At 40.4% G+C, this 22,174-nt stretch overlaps 1 protein-coding gene across 6 annotated transcripts in view; it reads right to left on the bottom strand.

Annotated features, from left to right (window-relative positions):
- The window catches only part of mypn (myopalladin), a 284,569-nt gene that overhangs the window by 72,235 nt on the left and 190,160 nt on the right, over window positions 1–22,174 (bottom strand). The window contains exon 1 of one of the 6 annotated variants that reach the window (XM_059653174.1): window positions 13,160–13,315. The exons of the other annotated variants lie outside the window; for them this stretch is intronic. Coding sequence (XP_059509157.1) covers window positions 13,160–13,224 — 65 coding nt within the window. The 5' untranslated portion in view covers window positions 13,225–13,315. Of the gene's footprint in view, window positions 1–13,159; window positions 13,316–22,174 lie in introns of those variants that run through there. 6 annotated transcript variants of the gene reach the window in all.

The following is a 22,174-nucleotide window of genomic DNA, read 5'->3' as shown; positions in this document are numbered from 1 at the left end:
TGCCCAGAGACTCCCTTGGTGTGAAGTAGGATTTGTGTAGGTCAGGCAGAGCAGCATCACCTACTGCAAAAGTGAAAGCTGGAGGCTGAGGGAGCTCCTTCCCACGTCAGAGTGTAGAACCCTCTCTCTTCTTCCAATACATTCAGGAGCCTGTGGTCTCTCACACTTTGCGCCTGGCAATCATACAATGTTTCATGGTGTGTCAGTCAGCACACTCCATATCTTCAGTAGAAATGGTTGCATGTGGCTTTTATTCTGCAAGGATTGCTTCTCATCTGGACCTGGGTGCTAAATCAGTGCAGTGCATCACCCTTTAGAATATGATTCAGTTATGGTAGTCATCAATTAGATTTAAACAATTAAAACAAAGCTTTCAAACACATGTGTGTCTTATTAGAATTCAGTTGGTATCTGACCTCAGCTGCTTTTGTGGTGCTGTGGAAGAGTCCCTCTGAAGCAGGAGGCTTGCTTTCAAGTCCCAGCTACTCCAGAGGTGTGTATGAACATCTCTGAACAAGTCAATTAGAAAATAAAACGTGTCCTCACCTGCTTTTGTGGTGCAATATCACTGTCCCTACCTCTGGGCCAGGAGACCCAGGTATAAGTCCCACCTGCTTGGGAGGTGTGTAATAACATCGCTGAGCTGGTGGATTCAAAAAGATGTAAAAACATCTCACATTTCAAACAGGGTACGTACTTGTACCGCATTCCCTGGTGTGGCCAGAGAGCCCTTAAAAAAGGGCTCTTGTAACGCACTGGTAGTGTCCCTATCTCTAAACCATGAGGCCTGATTTCAAGTCCCACCTGCTCCAGAGATGTGCAATAACATCTCTGAACAGGTTGATTCGAAAATATAAATGGAAGATATATCTGCGTCTCACCTTTGGTGTCACTGTACTGCTCTTAACAGGCTCTGCACGTAAACTGGCTATGAATTGGAAACACGGATATTTAGAGGTGGTTAACAGGTGAAAGGTTACATGGTTGATTTGGTAATGGGAGGGAAATCCTCAACATTCAGTTGGGTGTGAAAGCTCCTTTTGATATCTCTACTCAGCCTTTCCCCAACTTCATCAAATTGGAGAAGCTCTGCAAAGAAACCACCTCTATGCTTTTATATTTTTCTTCAACAGAACAAATGACGAATATATCACATGTAAGGACGAGTCCACGATTTACTCTTTAGTCAGTGCAGTCTCATGTCAATCAGATTGAAAACTAAGTGAACCACACGGTGTTTTCAACTAGAATTCCCTTTCCCAAAAAGCACACAAGTTATACTGAACTTGTAAACTCAGTACTCTCATTTTGAGGTCAGCGTCTAGATTGCAAATGTCTTTGTAGGGCTGTAGCAGCACAGTGGTAGGGTTCCACAGTCCCTCAGTAGGGTCCAGCAGTAGAGGGAGGCCTGGGTTCAGGTCTCCCTGCTCCAGAGATATGTCATTTGTATCTGAACAAATTGATTAAAAATACCTACAAATGTCTTTATGTTTCAGTTATTACTCCTAGTTTTCCATTCTCATTTTGCTACCACGATTCCAAAAGGTGGTTTTTAAAGTATAATTTCCAAAAAAAAAGTTTTCCAATTTACTGATCTCCATCCTGTGAACCTAATTATTACTTTTCTTCTTCAATTCATATTTAACTGCAGAATTTCATGAACTTTTGCAGAACATTCCTCACTAGACCCATTAGATATTGAAACAGAAGTTAACCATCTGGCCCATATGGTGAACTGATAATGTTCAACTCCACCTTCCTGTATTTTTCCCATATCTCTTAATTCCCTTACGCATTAAAAATCTGTCTATCACAGCTTGGGATGAACTTACTGACCCAGCCTCTATAGCGTTCTTGGTAAAAGAATCCCACAGATTCACTACCCTCAGAAGAAATTCCTCGCCTCTATCCTAACTAAGTAAATGTGTACTCTGGTCTCACACCCTCCCACAAGGAGAAATAACCTCTCAGAATCTACCCCATTAAACCCCCTCAGAATCTTGAATGCTTCAATAAGATTGCCTCTCATTCTAAATGCACAGATTGAGTACAGTCTCTTCTGACTCAAACTAAGAAAATCTCTCCAAACCCAGGATTCAACATCAAGAACATTTTCTGGACTACTTCTAATGCCAGTATATCTTTCCTTAGGTTAAAAAAAACTATTCACAATATCCTTGGTGTGGTATAACTGGTGCCTTGTACAGTTTTAGCAGACTTCCCTATTTTTATACGTTATACCATTTGAAATAAAGCTCAACATTCCACTTCCCTTCCCTATCACTTGCTAAATTGTGTAATATTTTGTGATTTATGTTTTTGTATATTCACTTAACTGATCTATATCCCTCTGTAGACTCTGTGTCAAACTTATCACTAAGGAGCTTCCTATATTGGGCTTCTGACGCACTTCAAAGAAACCAGTGACCTTCACAGAGCTAGATATGAACTATCAAGATTGGATCAATGCTAACAACATATTAATAAAGAGAGTGGGTGACAGTGGGGCTTAATGACTGGATTGCAGGCCGGGGGAGGCAACTGGTTCCAGTTTGGAATTGGTTGCAGAGGTTGAATTACCATTGGCTTCTGAGGGCGGGGTGTTTAAACTTTGAGGGGATGGCAGAGCAGGTAGCAGTGAATGGAATAAAATAGGTGGGCAAAGGAGTAATGTTTAGTATTCGGAAATATTGCAAGATATTTCGGAATGCCAGTGACTTCCTATTAGCTCCACATTCAGTTACAGGGGAATCCTTGACAGACTAAAGCATTTAATACAGTTAGTGTGAGGGCCTACACAGTACCACTGCAACGTCCTGCAGTGCAGACAAATTAATCTGATCTGTACGGTAACTGCACGACTGCACACTGGTTCATGCAGGAAGGTAGAAAGCCTTTTGATATCCAAAATGAAACAGGGTTGTATGCTGATTGTTCAAAATGATGGTCTCAGCACTGAGGAACTGTGTGTTAGTCGAAATGGCATCCAAAATAGACATCACACAAGAGGCAATGTCTTCAATTTGAGAAGATAACAAGGTATAACCAAAGTACAAGAAACTGTAGTTCATGACATCATCGTCACTGAGGACTGTGCCCTAAATACCCAGTCAGATCAAGAAATGCAATATGGCATTGACAAACTTCTCATCTGCACAAACTAAGTGCACTCTCATGATCAATACTAAAAAGACTGAATATAAACCAAAAGAAATTTGGATGCTGTAAATCAGGAATAGAGAGAGAGTTTCTGGAAAAGCTCAGCAGGTCTGGCAGCATTTGTGAAGGTAAAAATCAGACTTAACATTGCAGGTCTGGTGTTCTGAGGAAGGATCACCAGACCTGAGATGTTAACTCTGATTTTTTCTTCGAAGGCGCTGCCAGGCCTACTGAGCTTTTCCAGCAAGTTCTGTTTTCATTCCAAAAGGACCAAAATCATGTACCAATCTGTCCCACCAAAGAAATATGCGAAGTCAACTTTTTCAGTCACTGGTCAAAGATTTGAAGTTAACAGAACTGCCTACCTCTGTTGCAGCTTGTCCAGAACAGTTCACACGGCTGATGAAGTTAAGACCTGAATAACTAAGGTCAGCAGTGCCTTTGGCTAGTCACACAAATTCTCTGAAAGTGAAGTGGAATGAGTCTCTCAACAGAAATGAAATAGGTGGAGGATTTATGGCTGCATTATCCCTGTTTGGAATACCAGATTGTGTAATTACCCCAATTATACATTAAAATAATGCCCAAACCCAGGTAAAGGCTCAGAATTACAAGTCCTGGACTGCATCCAAGAAATCTCCTCATGATATCAACAATAGCTCAAATTTAAACAAAGCCTTTATGCAAGTGCATCACCACTAAATTTACCATCAAGACTGGGATATGCTAGGGCGATTGGGCTGGTCAAAGAAGTAGCTTTTAAGAACTATACAGTAAAGGTTTTACAGAAACTAACTCAAGCTTTGAGTTCAAGCAGCTGGAGCAATTAACATTGCAGTCAAGAGGGAGGTCAGTGTTGGAGAAGCACAAAGGCCATGGACGGCTGCAGGTCTGAAGGGAGTTTCAGACATATATCCATACATAAGTACACAAGGTGAATAGGAAAAGTGGAGATACATGGTTTCCACAAGCTAATATTATTATATTAGCTTATCATAAACAATTATATTTTTGCTTCCTCAACAAACCATAGAACGTCACACAAAAACAGCATTTTGCAACGTGTGCTCTATTTAAAAGGTGTGATTTTGGAGTCACCATTCTACAAAGTATGTCCTTGCCTTCGTTGTAAGCTTGGAGGAAGACTAGTAACAGCAGCAGAAACTCAGAACAAGCAGCATCTCCCAGCAACACCACAAAAAGGCTGGAGATACTCAACAGATCAGGCAATGGGTGTGGAGAGAAACAGAATTAACATTCCAGATCAACGGTCTTTCCTTTTACAAATATTGAGGTGCTCAACATCAGCCGTTGAGCTTTTCCAGCATGTTTTTGTTCAAATGTCAGATTTCCAGCACCTCAAGTATTTAGCAATTGCATTGACACCTCCTAACACCCTGTGACTTCCTCACCAATGTTTTCAACAACCAGAATAGTTTCATATATCATGAAGGATACAGTGACATTGAGTGTGTAAGATTGGCTGAATCATAATGAATATCTCAGAAAGATCAAGTGCTAATATCAGAGAATAGGCGTGAATCTACAGCTGAATTTTATGGTTGGATCAAGGCAGCAGAAGCAAATATACGCATCAGCATCACACTGAACTACAACAACTTCCCATCTCCCAGACTGAGAGTCCTGCCTTTCCAGATGCTTTCTCCTGCGGCAAATAGGCCAAGCTGGAAGTTTATCAAGGAAGAAATTCCAGACAATTAACGTGGTTTCTCCCTCCACAGGTGCTACTAGGTCTGAGGATTTGCTGTACTTTCTGATTTTTACCTTTAGATTTCCTGCTTTGTCATTATTTTGTATTGATAAAATGATTCATGTTTGAGGGGGCTCATAAATGAGAGTGGAGAATGGTTAGTCATGCCTGGTAACTGAGATTAAAGAGTGATAATGGGTAGAGTAATGTTGCAAGAACATCAAAACTCCTCAATGAACAAATGTTATATTAATTTCCCAACAAGTTCAGTTATCAAAAGGAAAGATAAATGACTGACAGAACAATAACACAACCTTTATTTGTTAAGATTTATAAAACCAGAAAATCTATGGTTCAAGCTTCGGCTGCGCCTGCCAAGTGCATGTTTAAGGGAATCATGGGACAATTATGCCAGACGTTTAAAAAAGGAAAAAAAAGTCAATTTTCCAAACTTTTCAGCTTCTTACCTTAAATAATACAACAAACAAACAAAGAACACAAAAGCCAGATATAACCCAAAAGGAAACAAAACTAACTTGTGTGTTCTGTACTGCCTGTGGAAATTTTACTTCTGATCATGCTGTTTGCTTGGGTCCAATAAGCGAAAAGGCAATATTTACATGTTGATAACAGTTTAATTTGAGCTGATCAATCAGAGACTGGTGCTTGGCTGCATGCTTCACTTATTAACACCAAGTGACGGAACCCACCTTGCCTGCAGGTCTAATGCAGTTTTAGATCTGCCAGCCAGCATTTTGTCAATACCTGTGTACCTGGATTATTTCTCAAGTTAAAGTAACCTGGGCAACACTCACATGTAGGTACTGTGGCCAGGAGGGTGGGGAAGGAACACAATTCACTGTATACTGCAGACCAGTCATCAACCACAGGAAAAGAAAATTTGGTGACGGGATTCCAAGTATAAATGTTCGAATAACTGGTAAACCTTTCAATAATTTCAGAATTCGCACTTTGTGACTCAGTCTCTTTTTAGCGAACTGACATTGGCGACTTCAAGTTAGCTGGCTGTGTGGCTTCAGAATGACATTACACATTTTTCAATGAAAGTTTAGCATAGAAAGTATTACAATATATTAAGAAACAAATGCAACAGGAAGCATGTTTGGAATGGTTATTTAAAATGTTAAGAAAAATATTGTATCAAGTAGCTAATTAATTTCTAAAACTCCTTTCTCAGACTTTTCCCCTTTCTTTCTCCCAACAGGGTAACTGTGTGAAAGGCAGCTACAATATTGGTGAGAATGATAGACAATAACTGGTCAGTCTTCCCCCACCATTACAATATTCTGGGCATTTTGTTATGTCCAAGACTGTACTCCGTTTGCCGAAGAGATGTGTGCCACTAAAATGCTTTAAAAATTGAATTTCATAACAACCTTAAATAGATAAATATTTTAATGGCCTTTAGCAAATTTGTAGTGTTTCAGTGCTTTCCAGAACAGCCTTCAAACAGTTATCTCATTCCAGCTTCAACGTTGTAGAGCAACCCAAAGCAAATTGGATTTCCAGCCAAAATCCAGGCAACCGAAGATTCATGCCCATACCCTCCAGGATTTTCTTAGTGACTGGAATTAATTTTGATGGATTGAAAACCACAGGTGTGCAGCTAAAATTTCCAGAAATGCACCCAGTTTGGAAGACATTTGTAGCATCACACCTGTAAATAGTGAATGACTGTTTTCTGAAATTTTCACTCAGCTAGTATTTTATCTATTTCAGTTACCACAATCTATAATCTCATGGCCTGGCAGACCCATTATCATGATCACCAAGCAGGGGGTAAAATCTGGTTCACTGTGGAATGTAGTAAGCATGCTAGGAGCATCACCAGGCACACCTAAAAAATAGGTACCATGCTGGTGAAGCTACAATATAGTGCAATAAACAGTGTTAAGCCATTCCACAACCAGTAGATCACAGCTCTGCAGTCCTGCCACATCTGGTCAGGAATAGTGGTGGACAATTAGACAAATTACCAAAACAGGAGGCTCGACAAACATCTCTCCTCCGATGACGGCAGAGCTTAGCACATCACTGCAGAAGCAAAGTTCAAGCATTTGCAACCATTTTCAGCCAGAAATGCCAAGTGGATTTACTTCAAAACTGTCCTGAGGTCCTGACCATCAGAGATGCCACTTTTCAGAAAACTGCAATCACTTCGGACAATATCAAGAAATTGGATACTACAAAAGGCTATGGGGCCTGACTGCACCCCAGCTGCAATACTGTGCTCTGTGCTTCAGAACTAGCTGTACCCTTAGCCACAATGTCGGTACAGTTACAATACTGGCATCTTCCTGGTAATATGGAAAACTGGCTAGGTATGTCCTGCCCACAAAAAAGCAGGGCAAGTCCAATGTGACCAATTCTTGTGTCACGTCAGCCTGACTGTGATCATTAGCAAAGTGAAGGAAGATGTTGTTGACAGAGTGAATCAATTGGCAATTACATCACAATAACTTCTTAACAAGTGCGAGGCATTAAACATCTCAAAGAATCAAACCATTTCCCTTTGATATTCAACAGCATTGTCATCAATGAATCACCCATTATCAGGGCCATCCATATAAACACTGTGGCTATAAGAACAGGGCAGATGTTACAAATTCTACACCAAGTCAGTCACCTCCTGAATTCCCAAAGCCAGTCCACCCTCTACGAGGCACAACTGAGGAGTGTGATGGAATACTCCCCACTAGCCTGAAAGAATGCAGCTCAAACAACACACAAGGAACTCAGCATTATCCAAGATAATATTGCCTGCTTGGTTGACATCCTATTCACCACATTCAATGTTCAATACTTTCAACATCCCCCCCAACAATGGTTCACCGTAACAGCAGTGGGTACCACTAACAGGATGCACTGCAGCAATTTATCAGGTTCCTTTCACCAGTACTTTCCAAACTTGTAATCTCTAACACTGAAGGACAGGCAATGGGAACACCAGTATTTGCAAATAATCCTCAAAATTAAACAGCATCCTGCAAAAACAAATTTCCAAACTTATGACCACTAACATCTAGAAGGAGAAGAGTAGCATATGCACAAGAACATCACCACCTGCAAGTTTCTCTCCAATTCCCTCACCATCCTGACTTGAAACCATATTGTCATTTCTTCACTGTTGCTAGATCTAATCCTGGAATTCCTTTCCCAACAGCAGCGTGGGATTTGTTTCAAGAAAGCAGATTACACACTGTCTTAGCATGAGTGATGAGTGGTGGGCAGTAAATGCTGCTCTTAGCAGCAACAGCATCTCTAGAATTAATTAAAAAGATACTGAAATCAAAAATTAGACAGAAGTTATTCTGATCCTCTATAAATGGGACAGTAAGCTCCTTTTCTTTATAACCTGATTCCATTAGTGTTTTAATAGGTGGATTCTATCCAGATTATTCCTAATAATTGCAGGATCTAGTTTAATCTAACATCTTTTAGCCTGTAATAAGTCACTAGAAAAGGCTGGTGTCCTCCCACTTAAGAGGAATGCTATTCTGTTCTGTAGCTGCCAGTGTTACGGCTTCAAATGAATTGCTGACCTTTCCGTGAAAGTGAAAACCAATACCATCTTTGGGAAAGGCTGCTCAGTGTCAGACCATTAAACTCAATTTTAATTGGAAACAACATGTTTTGCTATATAAAAAAAACTGGCCGCTGTCGGGCACTGCAAAGAACAAATACAAATACTGTAGCTGCAGCCAAGTTGGAATAAATTCAGAGTGAAGCTGGAGGAACACAGCAGGCCAAACAGCATCACAGGAGCAGGAAAGTTTGATGTTTCGGGTCGAGACCTTTGTTCAGAAATCAGCAATTCCTACTATCTTTAGACGAAATTCAGTTCATTTTCATTGTTAAGCTATAATTTTGAAAACATGCTTACCCAGAATTTACTGGAACAAGGCATTTCATGGCCAGGTTATGATTTTGTTCTCCACCTTTCAGCTTATATAACTGCTGTTGTATAGCTTGTTGTGTTAGTAACAGTGTGACCAGGGCAAGAGGGCTTCTGGGGTGTGGGTGAATGATGACATCAGCAACCTAGTCCCTATATGAGATGTAAGGGTTGTGTGTTGTGAAAGGAACATAGGAACACCAGAGAGGAAATAAGGTGAATTTCAGTCAATTCAGTTTTAAACAGTAATACAAAGTGGAGGAAACACTAGATTGAGAAGAAACAAGAGTCAGAAAAGAAAAATGAGAAAAAAAAAGTTCAAATTTTGAAAACCTCAAGGAACAATGTCTTATCCTGAGGAATGAGGCAGCATGGTTTTAATTGTTCCTTTTATGGATTGAGAATTTTGTTGCAGGAACTCAAATCTTGTAATTAAAGATACACATATCATGAAGCAGTGGCTCCATCTTTTCTGTGGTTAATTTGTCTCAACAGCAATTTCTTAAAATTCATGGAAAAATTAACAGTGAGCTCAGCTTAAACCAAAAAACTGAGTAGTGAAAATTTTCAAACAATTTCTAGCAATTTGCATCTCACAGTTTATCTCTTATCCACCACAAATTGTTGGGTTATTTACACACTGATAACACTGTGTAACTTAAACTTGCAGTTATTTACCCAACAGTTGTGGTCCAAAAACATCAAAAGAATATAATTAAACGGCAGTGCTTCTACTGCTTTTACTCTGGGTAAGCGAAAACTGCTCATTTGCATGTACGAATTAAAATAAATGTGAGTTCACTGGTCAGATACTTTGTAAGACCAGTGACTTAAAAAGAGTGAAAAATATCGAAGCTAATCTATATTGGAGATAGCTAGGGACTGAATCTTTTGAGGGGAACTGTTTCTTCACCCAGCCATACTTAGCAAGCAATTGTTTGAGGATGCATCTGTACTGTTGTGTGTCTTCAGTCAGCTGCACTTCTTTGATCAAAAGCATTGGCATTCCCTATATAGATGATTTTTCCATTATGTGTCTGTGACATGTTGACAGATGTTTACATGTGTTACAGGTTCTACACGAATGAAAAATGTTGCTAGAGAAATACAGCCAACTGCAGATGCACATGTTGAGTCTGTTAGGGGTTTCATTGCGTAAACAGGCCCAAGCTTTAGGAACTAGTAGTTGTGAATCTCATGAAAAAGACAGCATATGGCCATAGTGTAGGATAGGCAGCATGCCTTAGCAATGTTAATACATGTAACTAATCTGTTGCAGTTAAATCCTGCCGGTCCCAAATAAAGCAAAACCCAATAGACATATTCAAACATGTTGCATTTCGAATGCAAAACTGCATATATTGTAATGCTGATGCTAGATATCACATCAGCACAAGTGTAAAACAATCTTAAATCCATAACAATCATTCATCCCATCCTTCTTGTCGTAAAGATTCTTGCAGTCCTTTTCTAACATTTAGATTGAACTAAGAGTTCAGAATACAAGAAACAGAAGCAGAAGTAGGCCATTCAGCCCCTCAAACCTTCCCTGTCATTTTGTAATAGAATGGCAGATATAGTTCAGGCCACAACTCCTTTTTTGTTCAAAATATTCGTAGCCCTCAATTCCTCAATATTTCAAAAATCTACGTACTTCATCTAAATACTTTCAATGATCTAGACTCTGAGTGAGTACACTAAACTCTCCTGTAAAAAGAAGACTTCCAGTAATAACAGAGTTTCTCATGAACTCAAGGCATCCCAAAGGCATTAGAATCAATGAGGAACTGCCGAAGAGTATTCACTGCTGTTTTACAGGAAACGCAGCAGGCAACATGTGCACAGCAAGCTCCCAACAACAGCAATGATGACTAGGCCATTTAGTTTAGTGACACTACTTGAGGAATAAAGAATGGCCAGGAATACTTCTCCCACTCCTCTTTAAAACAGTTCAGTGGATTTTCTAATATCCACATCAGATGAGACGGGGTCTCAGTTTAACATCTCAACTGAAAGATAGTACCTCCAACAGTGAAGAACTGCACTTGAGTATCATCCTGAAGTTTTGCATTCAAGTTTCTGGAATGTGATTGGACTCAATTTTCTGACTCAGATATCAGTGCTAAAAACTAAGCTACCATTGACCCAAACATCCCAGTGAATCTCATACCTAATACCAACTTTAAATTGTACCACATCCCTTTAATACACTAGCTTTCCCACCAACCTCATCCTTCTTGTGTGCTAACTATATCATATCAGCCCGTAACTATATATTACACTTTGTAATTAAGAGGTGTGGTCCAAATATTATCCTTTTTACAATAAATACATGGACCCATATAAATATATTTGAAACTTTTAAACATAGGGCACATGGTAAAGAAAAGACACTGGATACAACAGTAACAACATTTCACCTACAAAGAGCTGGGAGATCAGATGGAGTCTTTCAGTCTGGAGAACTTTAAGAAAAAGGGCAATAGCTTAGTTTGTGAGTGGAATAAGGCAACTGTATTTTTGAAATCAATGAGAGATAAATGAGACAGTAAGAGAGAATGAAAGATGCAATGGTCCATGGTTTTCTCTCTTTTTCTTTGCAACTCCTTTCAGCAAAATGTGCAAGCTGAAAACTCACTGAAAGTCATCTTTACTATGTGGGGTAAGTTCCCGAAGAGGATTTTCTTGAAATCTATCCATGGAGTCAGAGGCAAAGAGAATTCAGTCAACAACAACTGTTCCAGGAAGACAACATCACCAGCAACTTGTGTGTTTGGAATAGCTTCAAAAATCAGGGCACTATTTGGAACGATCTGTAATGTATCATTTTTCTCCAGGTTTAACTATTATTTGGCTAAAGTGCTTTCAAATTAAAGTTCTGCAGAGTTTTCAATTTTCTGTCTCTCCTCAGATTTGTGTGTGTTAACTTCTCTTTGGAAGAGTAGAAAACTATTTGCATAATACAAACTTGTCAATAATCTTCACATATTTGTTTGCGTAAGATACCTTTTTTGGTAATAAATCAATTATTTATTGCTGACTGAAGAAACCTGAATGACTTGTTCTTAGTTTTGAATCTGATAGTCTGAGATCTGTATAAATCGGCTATATTACCAACCTAGAAAAATTTAAAATTTGTAGTGGTCAGTGGAGAAGTGGGGCTAGAAAACGAAACGGAGACCACTCCAACCTCTGTCATAACATCAACTGCAATGTTTCTGTTTCGAATAGCATTGTTTAAATTAACATTCTTAGGTAACTTTATATTGTCTATGATTCAGGGAGATACTCCCTTGCCTGTCTTCTTTCTAAAGTGTTTTATGTAAGTTTCTATGTTTCCTCACAGTTCCTCACTTTACCCCTAAGATCAATGTTGCTGCTTTTCCTAAAGTTCATATATCTTTCCTTGTTGTGTTATTGAACCTTAGCATAGTTTACTTAAGAGAGTTAGCGCCTACAGTAAAGTGATGCCACTGGCTCCAGAAGGTAACACAACACCACTTTCTCAAGGGCAATTACAAATGGCTAAAAAATGCTGATCTTGCCACTAACAGCCCCATCCCACGAAAGAATAAGAAAAATTGCAGCAGTCACCCAATCCAACTCTTAAAATTAATTTATCTTACTTCACTCATTACTGATTTTAGGCTAATAGGTTGCAGCCCCCCCAAATTATGTGTCAGCTATTTCTTTCAATGGAGGCACTATATATTTGCAAAACTTATTGAGTCCAACATTACAGCTATAGGCCTCCCTCTGCCAACATCATAAAACAGTGTCACACAAAGAATACTGTAGCTTGTGTGCAATAGTCTACACGCATTTCTTCACACTTGACTGGAAATACTGTCCTCTTAAAAAAAAATTCCAAAACACATTACTTGTGATCATTTTTGTACTATATTATTTCAGTCACATGGTAACATACGCCAAGAAGCTGTGCAGAACTATTTGCCCAACAATAAAAATTCTAGACTGTCTGATATTGTCTAGACATGCAAAAAGTTCTCTTATTTTCCAATTATTTATCAATAGCCCTGAACCTTCTCAAACTGATTACTCAAGTTTACATTTTGTCCAACATCAGGCCAAATGCAAGAAGTTAATTGTGTGTCTGGAACCATATAGTATTCATTTTTGAGTTAAAATTATGCCCAGCTAACTGCTTTACAAGGCTACATGACTACCTGACTGAATATCAAATAGATATTCAGGACAAATTTTTTTTGGAGCAGCAAGCAGTTTTAAATTGAAACTCTAGACTTCTCCTTATACATGCATAGCAAAAGAGAGGGATTTCAGACAGGCAATTATTCTCAAACATAAGGCAATAATAATTCAGCAACTCCTTAAAGCAGCGCTTAACTACTCACCTTTCCTTTTGACAGACCTTACAAAGAGCTTTAAGCTGCTGTGTAATGATACCCAGTTGGTTCATAAGCTGGTGCTCAGTAATAGGACCGAGCGATGAAAACAGAAACACCAAGCCTTTACACAAGCTCCTGAACTGAAAGACTCCAAAGTGTGCTTTGACGGCTCCAGTGCTGATCTTTAGCTACTCTGCGCTGATGTTGGGATCTGAGCAGTGACTTCAAAATAAAAGCCCTAATCAGTACTCTTATTTTTGTTCACTGCAACTGTTCTACACTTTTGCCCATAGTAAGCAAACATGATGTAAATCAACATCAGAGTCCAATAGAAATAATTAAGAATAAAGGAATCAGCATATTTATAAAATTTGTAGTTATGTGAATTACTCAAACATTTAAGCACTGACGCTGAAGTAGTGATGTTTAGTTTTGGTAAGGTACAACGTGCTGTTAGTAGTATGGATGTATTAACTTGAGTTTTGTAGATTTTCAAATTGAATATTCTACAAGAATAAGGTTAATTCAGAATGAAGGCTTTCAAAATAGTGCAAGAGGCCAGCTGAGCTTATGTCCCCCTACCTTTAAAACTCTGCTATTTCCTCCAATTCTATTCCCCTTTTTCTCAAATCTTCCCAAATGTTTATTTAATTGCCATTTGAAGAAAATTCTGGCCCCTTTCGGTGACAATTTGTGACATAACAGGTGCTGACAATAGCAAAATGGTATATGTACCACTTCTGCCCCGTTCTGGAGTGATCTGCCCCGTTAAAAAAGACACTAACGTGAACATTTTGTGCATGCACCAAAAGTATACAAATCTGTGATAGTAACTAATGTCATACGGTGATCTACGTTAGGCCTACCATCTGTGACTTTGATGCTCTGTCCACTGTTTACTCGCTCTTAAACATGTAATCAGCAGCACAAAGGGCCCCACCAGCAGCACTATTTAAAGGAGTCATCATCAATTTGCACATTAGTTGTTACTTTCTGCTCTTTGAATTTAAGTGCTTGTGTAATGATGAATTGATACCATCGGGTAAACTCTGCTGAGTATGATGGCTGCAGATGGAAGATACTGCTTTATGTGAGCAACAAATGTTCCCAGTCATGGGAGTTATAGGTGCACCCCACGGTGGGCTGTAAGGAGATGGAGAGGAGGCAGCAAATAAGAAGGCAAGGTGTTCGCAGAGGCAGAACAAGGAAGAGGAGAAGAGCTCTCAGCCTTATCCACCACCAGCGACATGTTTACCATCTCCACCTTAGCCAGCAGCAATATCTTTGGGATCTCTCTGCATTATGTTTGATTCACAAAACAGTCATCACTGATCTTCGCCATTTCTTGGAACCAAATCTCCAACCTCAGAGGTGGGTTAGGATGTGGTTACCAGTGATCGGTGAGGTAACCAAGGACCACATTCTTTCAAGATTATCTAACATAGCCAATAGCTTCCAGTTTGCCATATATGACTGCATCTGAGAGGTGATAGATGGTCTGTATAATAGAAGAAGGGGCTTTAGTGCCTTCTCTGAATAGAAAGAAGTAGGTAAAACATGTGCATAGCTCACCAGAGGACTGGGACTCCCCTTGCTACAGGCTGCCACTGACTTCATGCCTGGCTTTGTATACACTGCACCTCAATGCTGAGATTGAGTGAAACTGCAAAGTCACCACTCAATCCATTTTGCAGTTGGTATACAACCGTACTCAGCAAGTCATGATGATGTATACCTAATATCCTGGAGACTGGCATCATTCATTTGTTCCACATTAGTGGATTGTTCCAACAGTCAGACACTACAAAACTGCTGTGCGAACAAGGCTATCCACTCACCAGCTGGCTAATAACTCCTCTCTACAAGCCAACTACATGAGTCTAGCATTCCTACAAACAGAGCCACAAGTAATGAGACCAAGAAAATGAAATGGTGAGCAATGATTCTGTTAGAACAACTGCTCTCGAGGAGCCTTCCAGCACCTAGAGCAGAGTTGTGGTTTCTGTTGCATCCTCCATAAACTAGTCACGACACCCTTTGCCAACACAGATTTTGGTGCCGATCTCAGGAGGTGGAAGAAGGGAGGAGGCAGCCAGAACATTCATCTTCCATAACAGGCTGTTCCCGAGAGCATCGTTGCTCTCTAGTTCCTGTGATCAAAGAAGATTCACCTTGTTACACAGCTCCATATCTTATCTCCTTCTAAACCATCATTGCCACAACTCAAATAAAATCCACCACAAGATGATCATTCCAAGTCAATTCTATCCAGCAAAATATTTAATATTCTATATAGTAATCAAATAATCATAGTTCAGCCTTCCCTCAAGGCCTATTGGTTGGTTGTGTTTCCCTGTCCTAATGATCTTATGCAGTGATACTCCAGTGGAATATAGTTGGAAGGCTGGTGACTTTCACTGGGAGAGACTACAGATGACCTTGTTGGCCACACTGAACTCTGATGCTTTGCATCAAGCAGGTTCAGCTTAAGGACAGACCATCTCAACAGCAGTCTGTGATCATAGCTTAACAAGCAAAAGCAAGGACCTGTAGTGGTGGAAAATGGTCTGTACCCCAAGGAACCATAGCATCTCTCCAAAGTGATAGCTCAACAATCTGCTGCAGCACAGATTGCTGTACAGCTGAGTGTTCCTGAAAGATGCCTTAAACACTGGGCCATTGCAGCGGACAGCATCAAAGTGGATTTTAATGCTCACAGGTTGAAGCAGAAATAGGTCAGATCTGAAGGGCAAAATAACCTATCATTCAATAAGCCCATAGCTGATCAAACTGTGGTCTTGGATCCACTTTCCTGACTGCCAACCCCTCCCAATAATTGTCCACTCATTTGTCAATGACCTTTTTAACTCGCTGTGAACAAATTGAAGACCTAGCCTCCACTATATTCTGGGGAAGAGAATACCACCCTCCAGGTGACCATCTGAGAAGGTAAGTTTCTCTTCTTCTGTTTTAAAAGGGAGACCACTTGTACTTAAACTATGTTTAGTCTCCCCCACAAGTGGTATCCACTCTGTCCCAGCCCCTCAAGTTCTTATGCATTTTAATTAGATGACCTCTCATACTTTTAAACACCAATGGGATGGGCTTAACCTGTTTGGCCTTTCTTCACAACGGAAGCTCTTCATTCTCGCAATGAATTGAGTGAACTTTCTCTGAACTGCTTCTAATGTAATTATATTATTTCCAAATAAGGAGACTGGGGTTCAGAAAAGATGTATCAGGAAGTTGTCAGAACTGGGAGCTTTGAGTTAGGAGAGGCTGGATGAACTGGGACATTTTTCATTGGGATATAGGAGACTGAGGGGTGACTGTTATGTGGTTTATAAGATCATGAGGGGCGTGAATAAGGTCAACAGGTAAGGTCTAGTCCCTAGGGCGGTGGATCAGTCCAAAACAAGGAGTCATATTTTTAAGGTGACATGAGAAAGATTGAAAAGGAGCCTGAGCAGCAATTTCTTCACGTAGAGGGTGATTCATATGTGGAATGAACTGCCAGCGGAAGTGGCAGATGCAGGTACAGTCACAACATTTGAAAGATGTTTGGAAAGGTACACAAATAGGAAAGACTTAGAGGGCTAGGGGCCAAATGCACGAAAATGGGACAAGTTTATTCTGGGAAACTGGGTCAACATGGTCTAGTTGCACCAAAAGAAATGTTTCTGTGCTGCATGACTCTAACATTGTAAACAGTGATCCTGATGTGGTCTCAACAAGGCCCTGTGTACTAACTTTCTGTAATTCAGATACTAAGACACCCAGATCCCTCTATGCCACAGAGTTATGCAATATCTCCCCAGTTAAATAGTATCCAGTTTTTCTATTCTTCTTGCCAAAGTGGACAAGTTCACATTTCCCTACATTATGTGCCACCTGTTAAACAGAAGAGGTATGCCACTCAACTGTTCAAGCACACTTGCCATTCAATAAGCTCATGGCTGATCTAATTATATTTTGGATTCTGTACTCCCATCTACCTCCTTATACATTTATTTACTAGCCTAACAAGAATGTGTCTACCTCCACCTTAAAGACAATGGAAATTGACTCCACCAGCTTCTGAGGTTGCACAACCCTCAGAGGTAAAAGTTACTCATCTCTTTCAAAAAAAGGGAGATCCCAAATTTTAAAATGGCATCCACTGGCTCTGCACTCACCTATAAGAGTAACTATTCTTTGCAAGTCCACCTTTAAAGATCATTTATGATCTTATAAACTCCCATCTAATCATCCCTCATTCTGCTCAGCTTAGCTCAGAAAACAAGCCCAACCTGTCCAGTCTCTCATTAGATTGCGCAAATATATCTGGGAATTTGGTTCAAAGGTTCTTGAGTAGACGTGTAGCTCGGGTGAGATGGTTTGTTTTTCCGCAGACGTTTCATCACCCTACTGGGTAACATCATCAGTGCAGCCTTCAATGAAGCGCTGTTGTGTTTTCCCACCTGGTATTTAAGAAACAGACTGGACAAAAATCAACAAAGCTGACTACTTAAAAAAGAAACCTAAAAGGTCAAACACCCCCGATTCTACGGCCTCCCCAAAAGTACACAAATCGGAAGTACCCCTCAGACCCATAGTATCCCTACCAGGCACACCAGGTTAGCCAAGGAATTACAAAGAAGGCTAAAGCTCCTCATCAGCAGGTCACCTCACTCAATACACTCAGCCCAGGAGTTCCTCAAAGACACAAGAATAGACAAGGATGAGACCATGGTGTCCCTTGACATTCAGCCCTATTCACATTGAATTACATGCCACTGGCAAGAGAAACACTAGTAACATTACTAAAAGAATTAGACCTGAGTGACACCATCTCCACAGACAACAAGGTGAAACTACTGGACCTATGTCTCATGACTCATTTCACCTTTCATGGCCATATCTATGAACAGATCAATGGGACATCCATAGGGTCACCGATCTCTGGACTAATAGCAGAAGTGGTGATGCAAGACTTGAAAGCATGGCCCTTCTGCAAATCCAACCCAAACTATGGATCCAGTACGTGGACATTTTTGTCATCAAATGGACTAAACTAAGGAGATATACCAATGTATAAAACAACAACACTCTCATCAGCATCAAATTCACCAGGGAAGACGAAAAGAATAAACAGCTCCCATTCCTGGCCGCCATGGTAGAACACAACGGAATTTCTGACAAAGGTACACAGAAAGGTCACATACACGGAGCAAGTCCTTAATTTCAACAGCAACCACCCAACACCTACAAATGGAGTTGTGTAAAAACACTATTTGAACGAGCAACAACACACTGCAGCAACCCGGGACTATGCCAAAACAAAGAAGACTACCTCTACCAAGTATTTAAGGACAATAGATAACTGGACAGCTGGGTCCAATGATGCCTATCATACAAACAACAACGGAAAGATACAGTACACACTCGTCACACTACTGTACATCAAGAATATATCTGAACTGACCACAAGACTCCTACAACCACTGCACTTCAGAGTGGCACACAAATCTCCGTCAACCCTATGCCAACTGCTAACTCAAACCAAAGACCTCCTACCCACTATGGACAGAACCAACGCGATATACAAAATCCCATGCAAAGGCTGTGGCAATCATTACATTGGACAGAAAGGAAGGAAACTAGCCTCAAGAATACATGAACATGAACTAGCAACAAAAAGTTACAACCAGTACTCACTCGTGTCCATTCACATAGATAATGAGAACCACCAGTTTGACTGGGTCAACATCAGAATCCTAGGACAGGCCAAACAGAGACAAGCACGGGAGTTTCTAGAGGCTTGGTTCTTCACCAACAAACACTTAGAGTTAGACCCTATATATCCATCACTGCAAAGAAAAACCGGAAATGAAGTAACCAATCCCAACGGATCCCAGAGTTTAAATATCAGGTGGGAAAACACAACAATGCTTCATTGGAGGCTACAGTGAGGATGTTACTCAGCAGGGTAATGAAACATCTGTGGAACAACAAACCAACTTGGCAAGCCAATCAACCACAGCAATTTCATTCAAAGTTCGAATACAACTGGCACAGATTTGCCAGTTCAAATTTACATTTAGTCAGAATCAGACAACAGACTTCAAGTTGAACTAGCCTTATTAAAAAGATGTGGTTCAATTACAGTGGCAGTTATCATTCAAGCACCTGAAATGACTTGTCTAAATGAAGTGCTGATTACTGAAGTTGTGCAGTGACTCTGAACACCTCCATACAAGAAAAAAGGATTTCTTGCAATGCATGGTCAATAATGAGCACAGTCAGTGTGATTGGAGGCTTTGAGTGCATCTGAAAATTTCAGTTGGGAATTCAGAACAGATGGGGAAAGAGGTGCTTTAAGTAAGGTTTATTGCAAGCAGCACTCTTCGGTATGGGAGAGAATAAAAGGCCTGGATTGAGTCCTATGTGTACAGGGAAATCAACTGTTTGGGGAATAGATTGATAAATATTTGCAGCCTTTAACTAAAGGTTTTCAATTTGTGTTTAGGTTTCTAGTATTTTTATTGACTTTTATTAAAAATAGCTGAAGTGTAAAGAGCAAGGAGTCATTAACTAAATCAAATATAATAGTGATGTCAGGGAAAGATGATGGGTTACTGTTGCAACATGTGGAAACTACTGGGCATCACAGTGATCCAGAGAAAATATGTTTTTGTAGTTTTGAGGAACTTCAAATACAAGCTGAGGAGCTGGAGTCTGAGCTACAAATGTTGCACCACATCATGGAGATGGAAATGTTCACTGGACACTTTATTCCAGTAGGTGGTTACACCCCTCCAATTTAATCTGCAGCCAGAGATGGCAGAGTGACTGCAGGTATGGTGAGCCAGGAGGTAGCATTCAAGCTGCCTCTGCGTTTGCAATAGCCTGACATAACCCCAGTTATGAGATACTTGCAAAATGTGTACGTAAGTGTGCAGACTGCATTAATGAACTATGGCATCTTATTACAGGCAGTGGTTCCAACAGCATGGCATTTTCTGCTTAGGGACCCTACAGCCTTCAGGATTCCATATCGAGACAATAATTTTAGGGCCTGAATGCTTCCTTTCATGTCCTTTACTCACCCCCAAATCCGTGCCCCTATCATGACACTGGCTGCTTTCATCTCAGTCATTTTCACTTACTAATGGTCTGTGTTATCGGTTCTTCTTGCTGACTGGCTCACAGTTATCCATCCCTTTGTCTGCCTAACTGTTGCTTTCTCTGGACTCCATCTTCACTTAGCTTGTATTTCTTCCACTGCCGTTACCACCACAATTTGGTCTACAGTATATATACACCACCTCTTCCTAGCTACCATCAGTTCTGAACAAGGGTCACCAGGCCCAAAATGTTGATTGTGCTTTCTCTCCACAAATACTGCCAGATCTGCTGAGTTTCTCCAACAAATGGCTTTTGTTCCTAGAAAAATATGTTGTGAATCCAACCGGGATCAGACTATTTTGGATTTGTAATGAGGTAAGAGTTTAATGAAGAAGGAAATCAGGAGGGTGAAAAGGTGGCATAAGATAGCTTTGGCTAAGAAGATTAGGGTGAATCCAAAGAGATTCTTTAAGTATATTAATGAAAAAAAAAGAGGAAACAATACCCCTCAAGGACCAAAGTAGACATTTATGTGTGAAACCACAAGAGATGGGCAAGGTCCTCAATAAATATTTTAGTGTTTACTATGGAGAAAGATAAGACGACTTGGGAACTTGGTGAAATCTTAGGGATGAGTGAGCAAAGGAGGTGTTGCAAGTATTAGAACATGTGAAAGTGGATAAATCGCCTGGTCCTAACCATATATATCCAAGAACACTGTAAGAGGCTAGGGAAGAAATTGCAGGGACCCTGGTTAATACATTTGCATCATCGTTAGCCACGGGTGAGGTCCCTGAAGACTGGAGGGTAGCAATGTTGTGCCCTTATTCGAGAAGGTCTGCAAAGAAAAACCTGGGAATTACAGACCACTAAATGTAACATCTGTAATAGCTACATTACTCAAAAAGACACAGAGATAAGATATACATGCATTTGGAAAGACAGGGTTTGATTAGGTGCAGTCAGCGTGGCTTTGTGCGTGAGAGGTCATATCTCACAAATTTGTTAGAGTTTTTTGAAGTGACCAGAAAGGTTGATGAGGGCAAGGTGGTAGATGCAGTCTGTATGGATTTAAGTAAGGCCTTTGATTGATAAGATTTCACATGTAGGCTGCTTTGAAGGGTTAGAGTGTATGGACCACAGATGAGGATTGCTGAGGGAGAAAGGGAATTAGTGACCAAAAGGCAGAGAAAAAGCAGGAAGGCAGTGCAGGTGTCCCCTGCAGTTGAGGAAGTGACAAAGATGGTAGATGAGGGAAGGGCTGTAGATGTTATAAACATGGACTTCAGTAAGGCATTTGATAAAGATCCCCATGGTAGGCTGATGGAGAAAGTGAAGTCGCATGGGGTCCAGGGTGTACTAGCTCAATGGATAGAGAACTGGCTGGGCAACAGGAGACAGAGAGTTGTAGTGGAAGGGAGTTTCTCAAAATGGAGAATTGTGACCAGTGGTGTTCCACAGGGATCTGCGTTGGGGCCACCGTTGTTTGTGATATACATAAATGATCTGGAGGAAGGTATGATGGTCTGATTAGCAAGTTTGCAGATGACACTAAGATTGGTGGAGTAGCAGGTAGTGAAGGAGACTGTCGGAGAATGCAGCAGAATATGGATAGATTGGAGAGTTGGGTGGAGAAATGGCAGATGGAGTTCAATCGAGGCAAATGCGAGGTGATGTATTTTGGAAGATCCAATTCAAGAGCAAACTATACGGTAAATGGAAAAGTCCTGGGGAAAATTGATGCACAGAGAGATCTGGGTGTTCAGGACCATTGTACGCTGAAGGTGGGAATGCAGATCAATAGAGTGGTCCAGGCGGCATACGGCATGCTTTCATTCTTTGGACGGGGTACTGAATACAAGAGTTGGTAGGTCATGTTACAGTTGTACAGGACTTTGGTTCGACCACATTTGG

This window comes from Stegostoma tigrinum, chromosome 20 (genome assembly GCF_030684315.1).
Source record: "Stegostoma tigrinum isolate sSteTig4 chromosome 20, sSteTig4.hap1, whole genome shotgun sequence".
NCBI lineage: Eukaryota > Metazoa > Chordata > Chondrichthyes > Orectolobiformes > Stegostomatidae > Stegostoma > Stegostoma tigrinum.
Note: the sequence above shows the minus strand (reverse complement) of the source record. Positions and strands in the feature narration are given on the sequence as shown.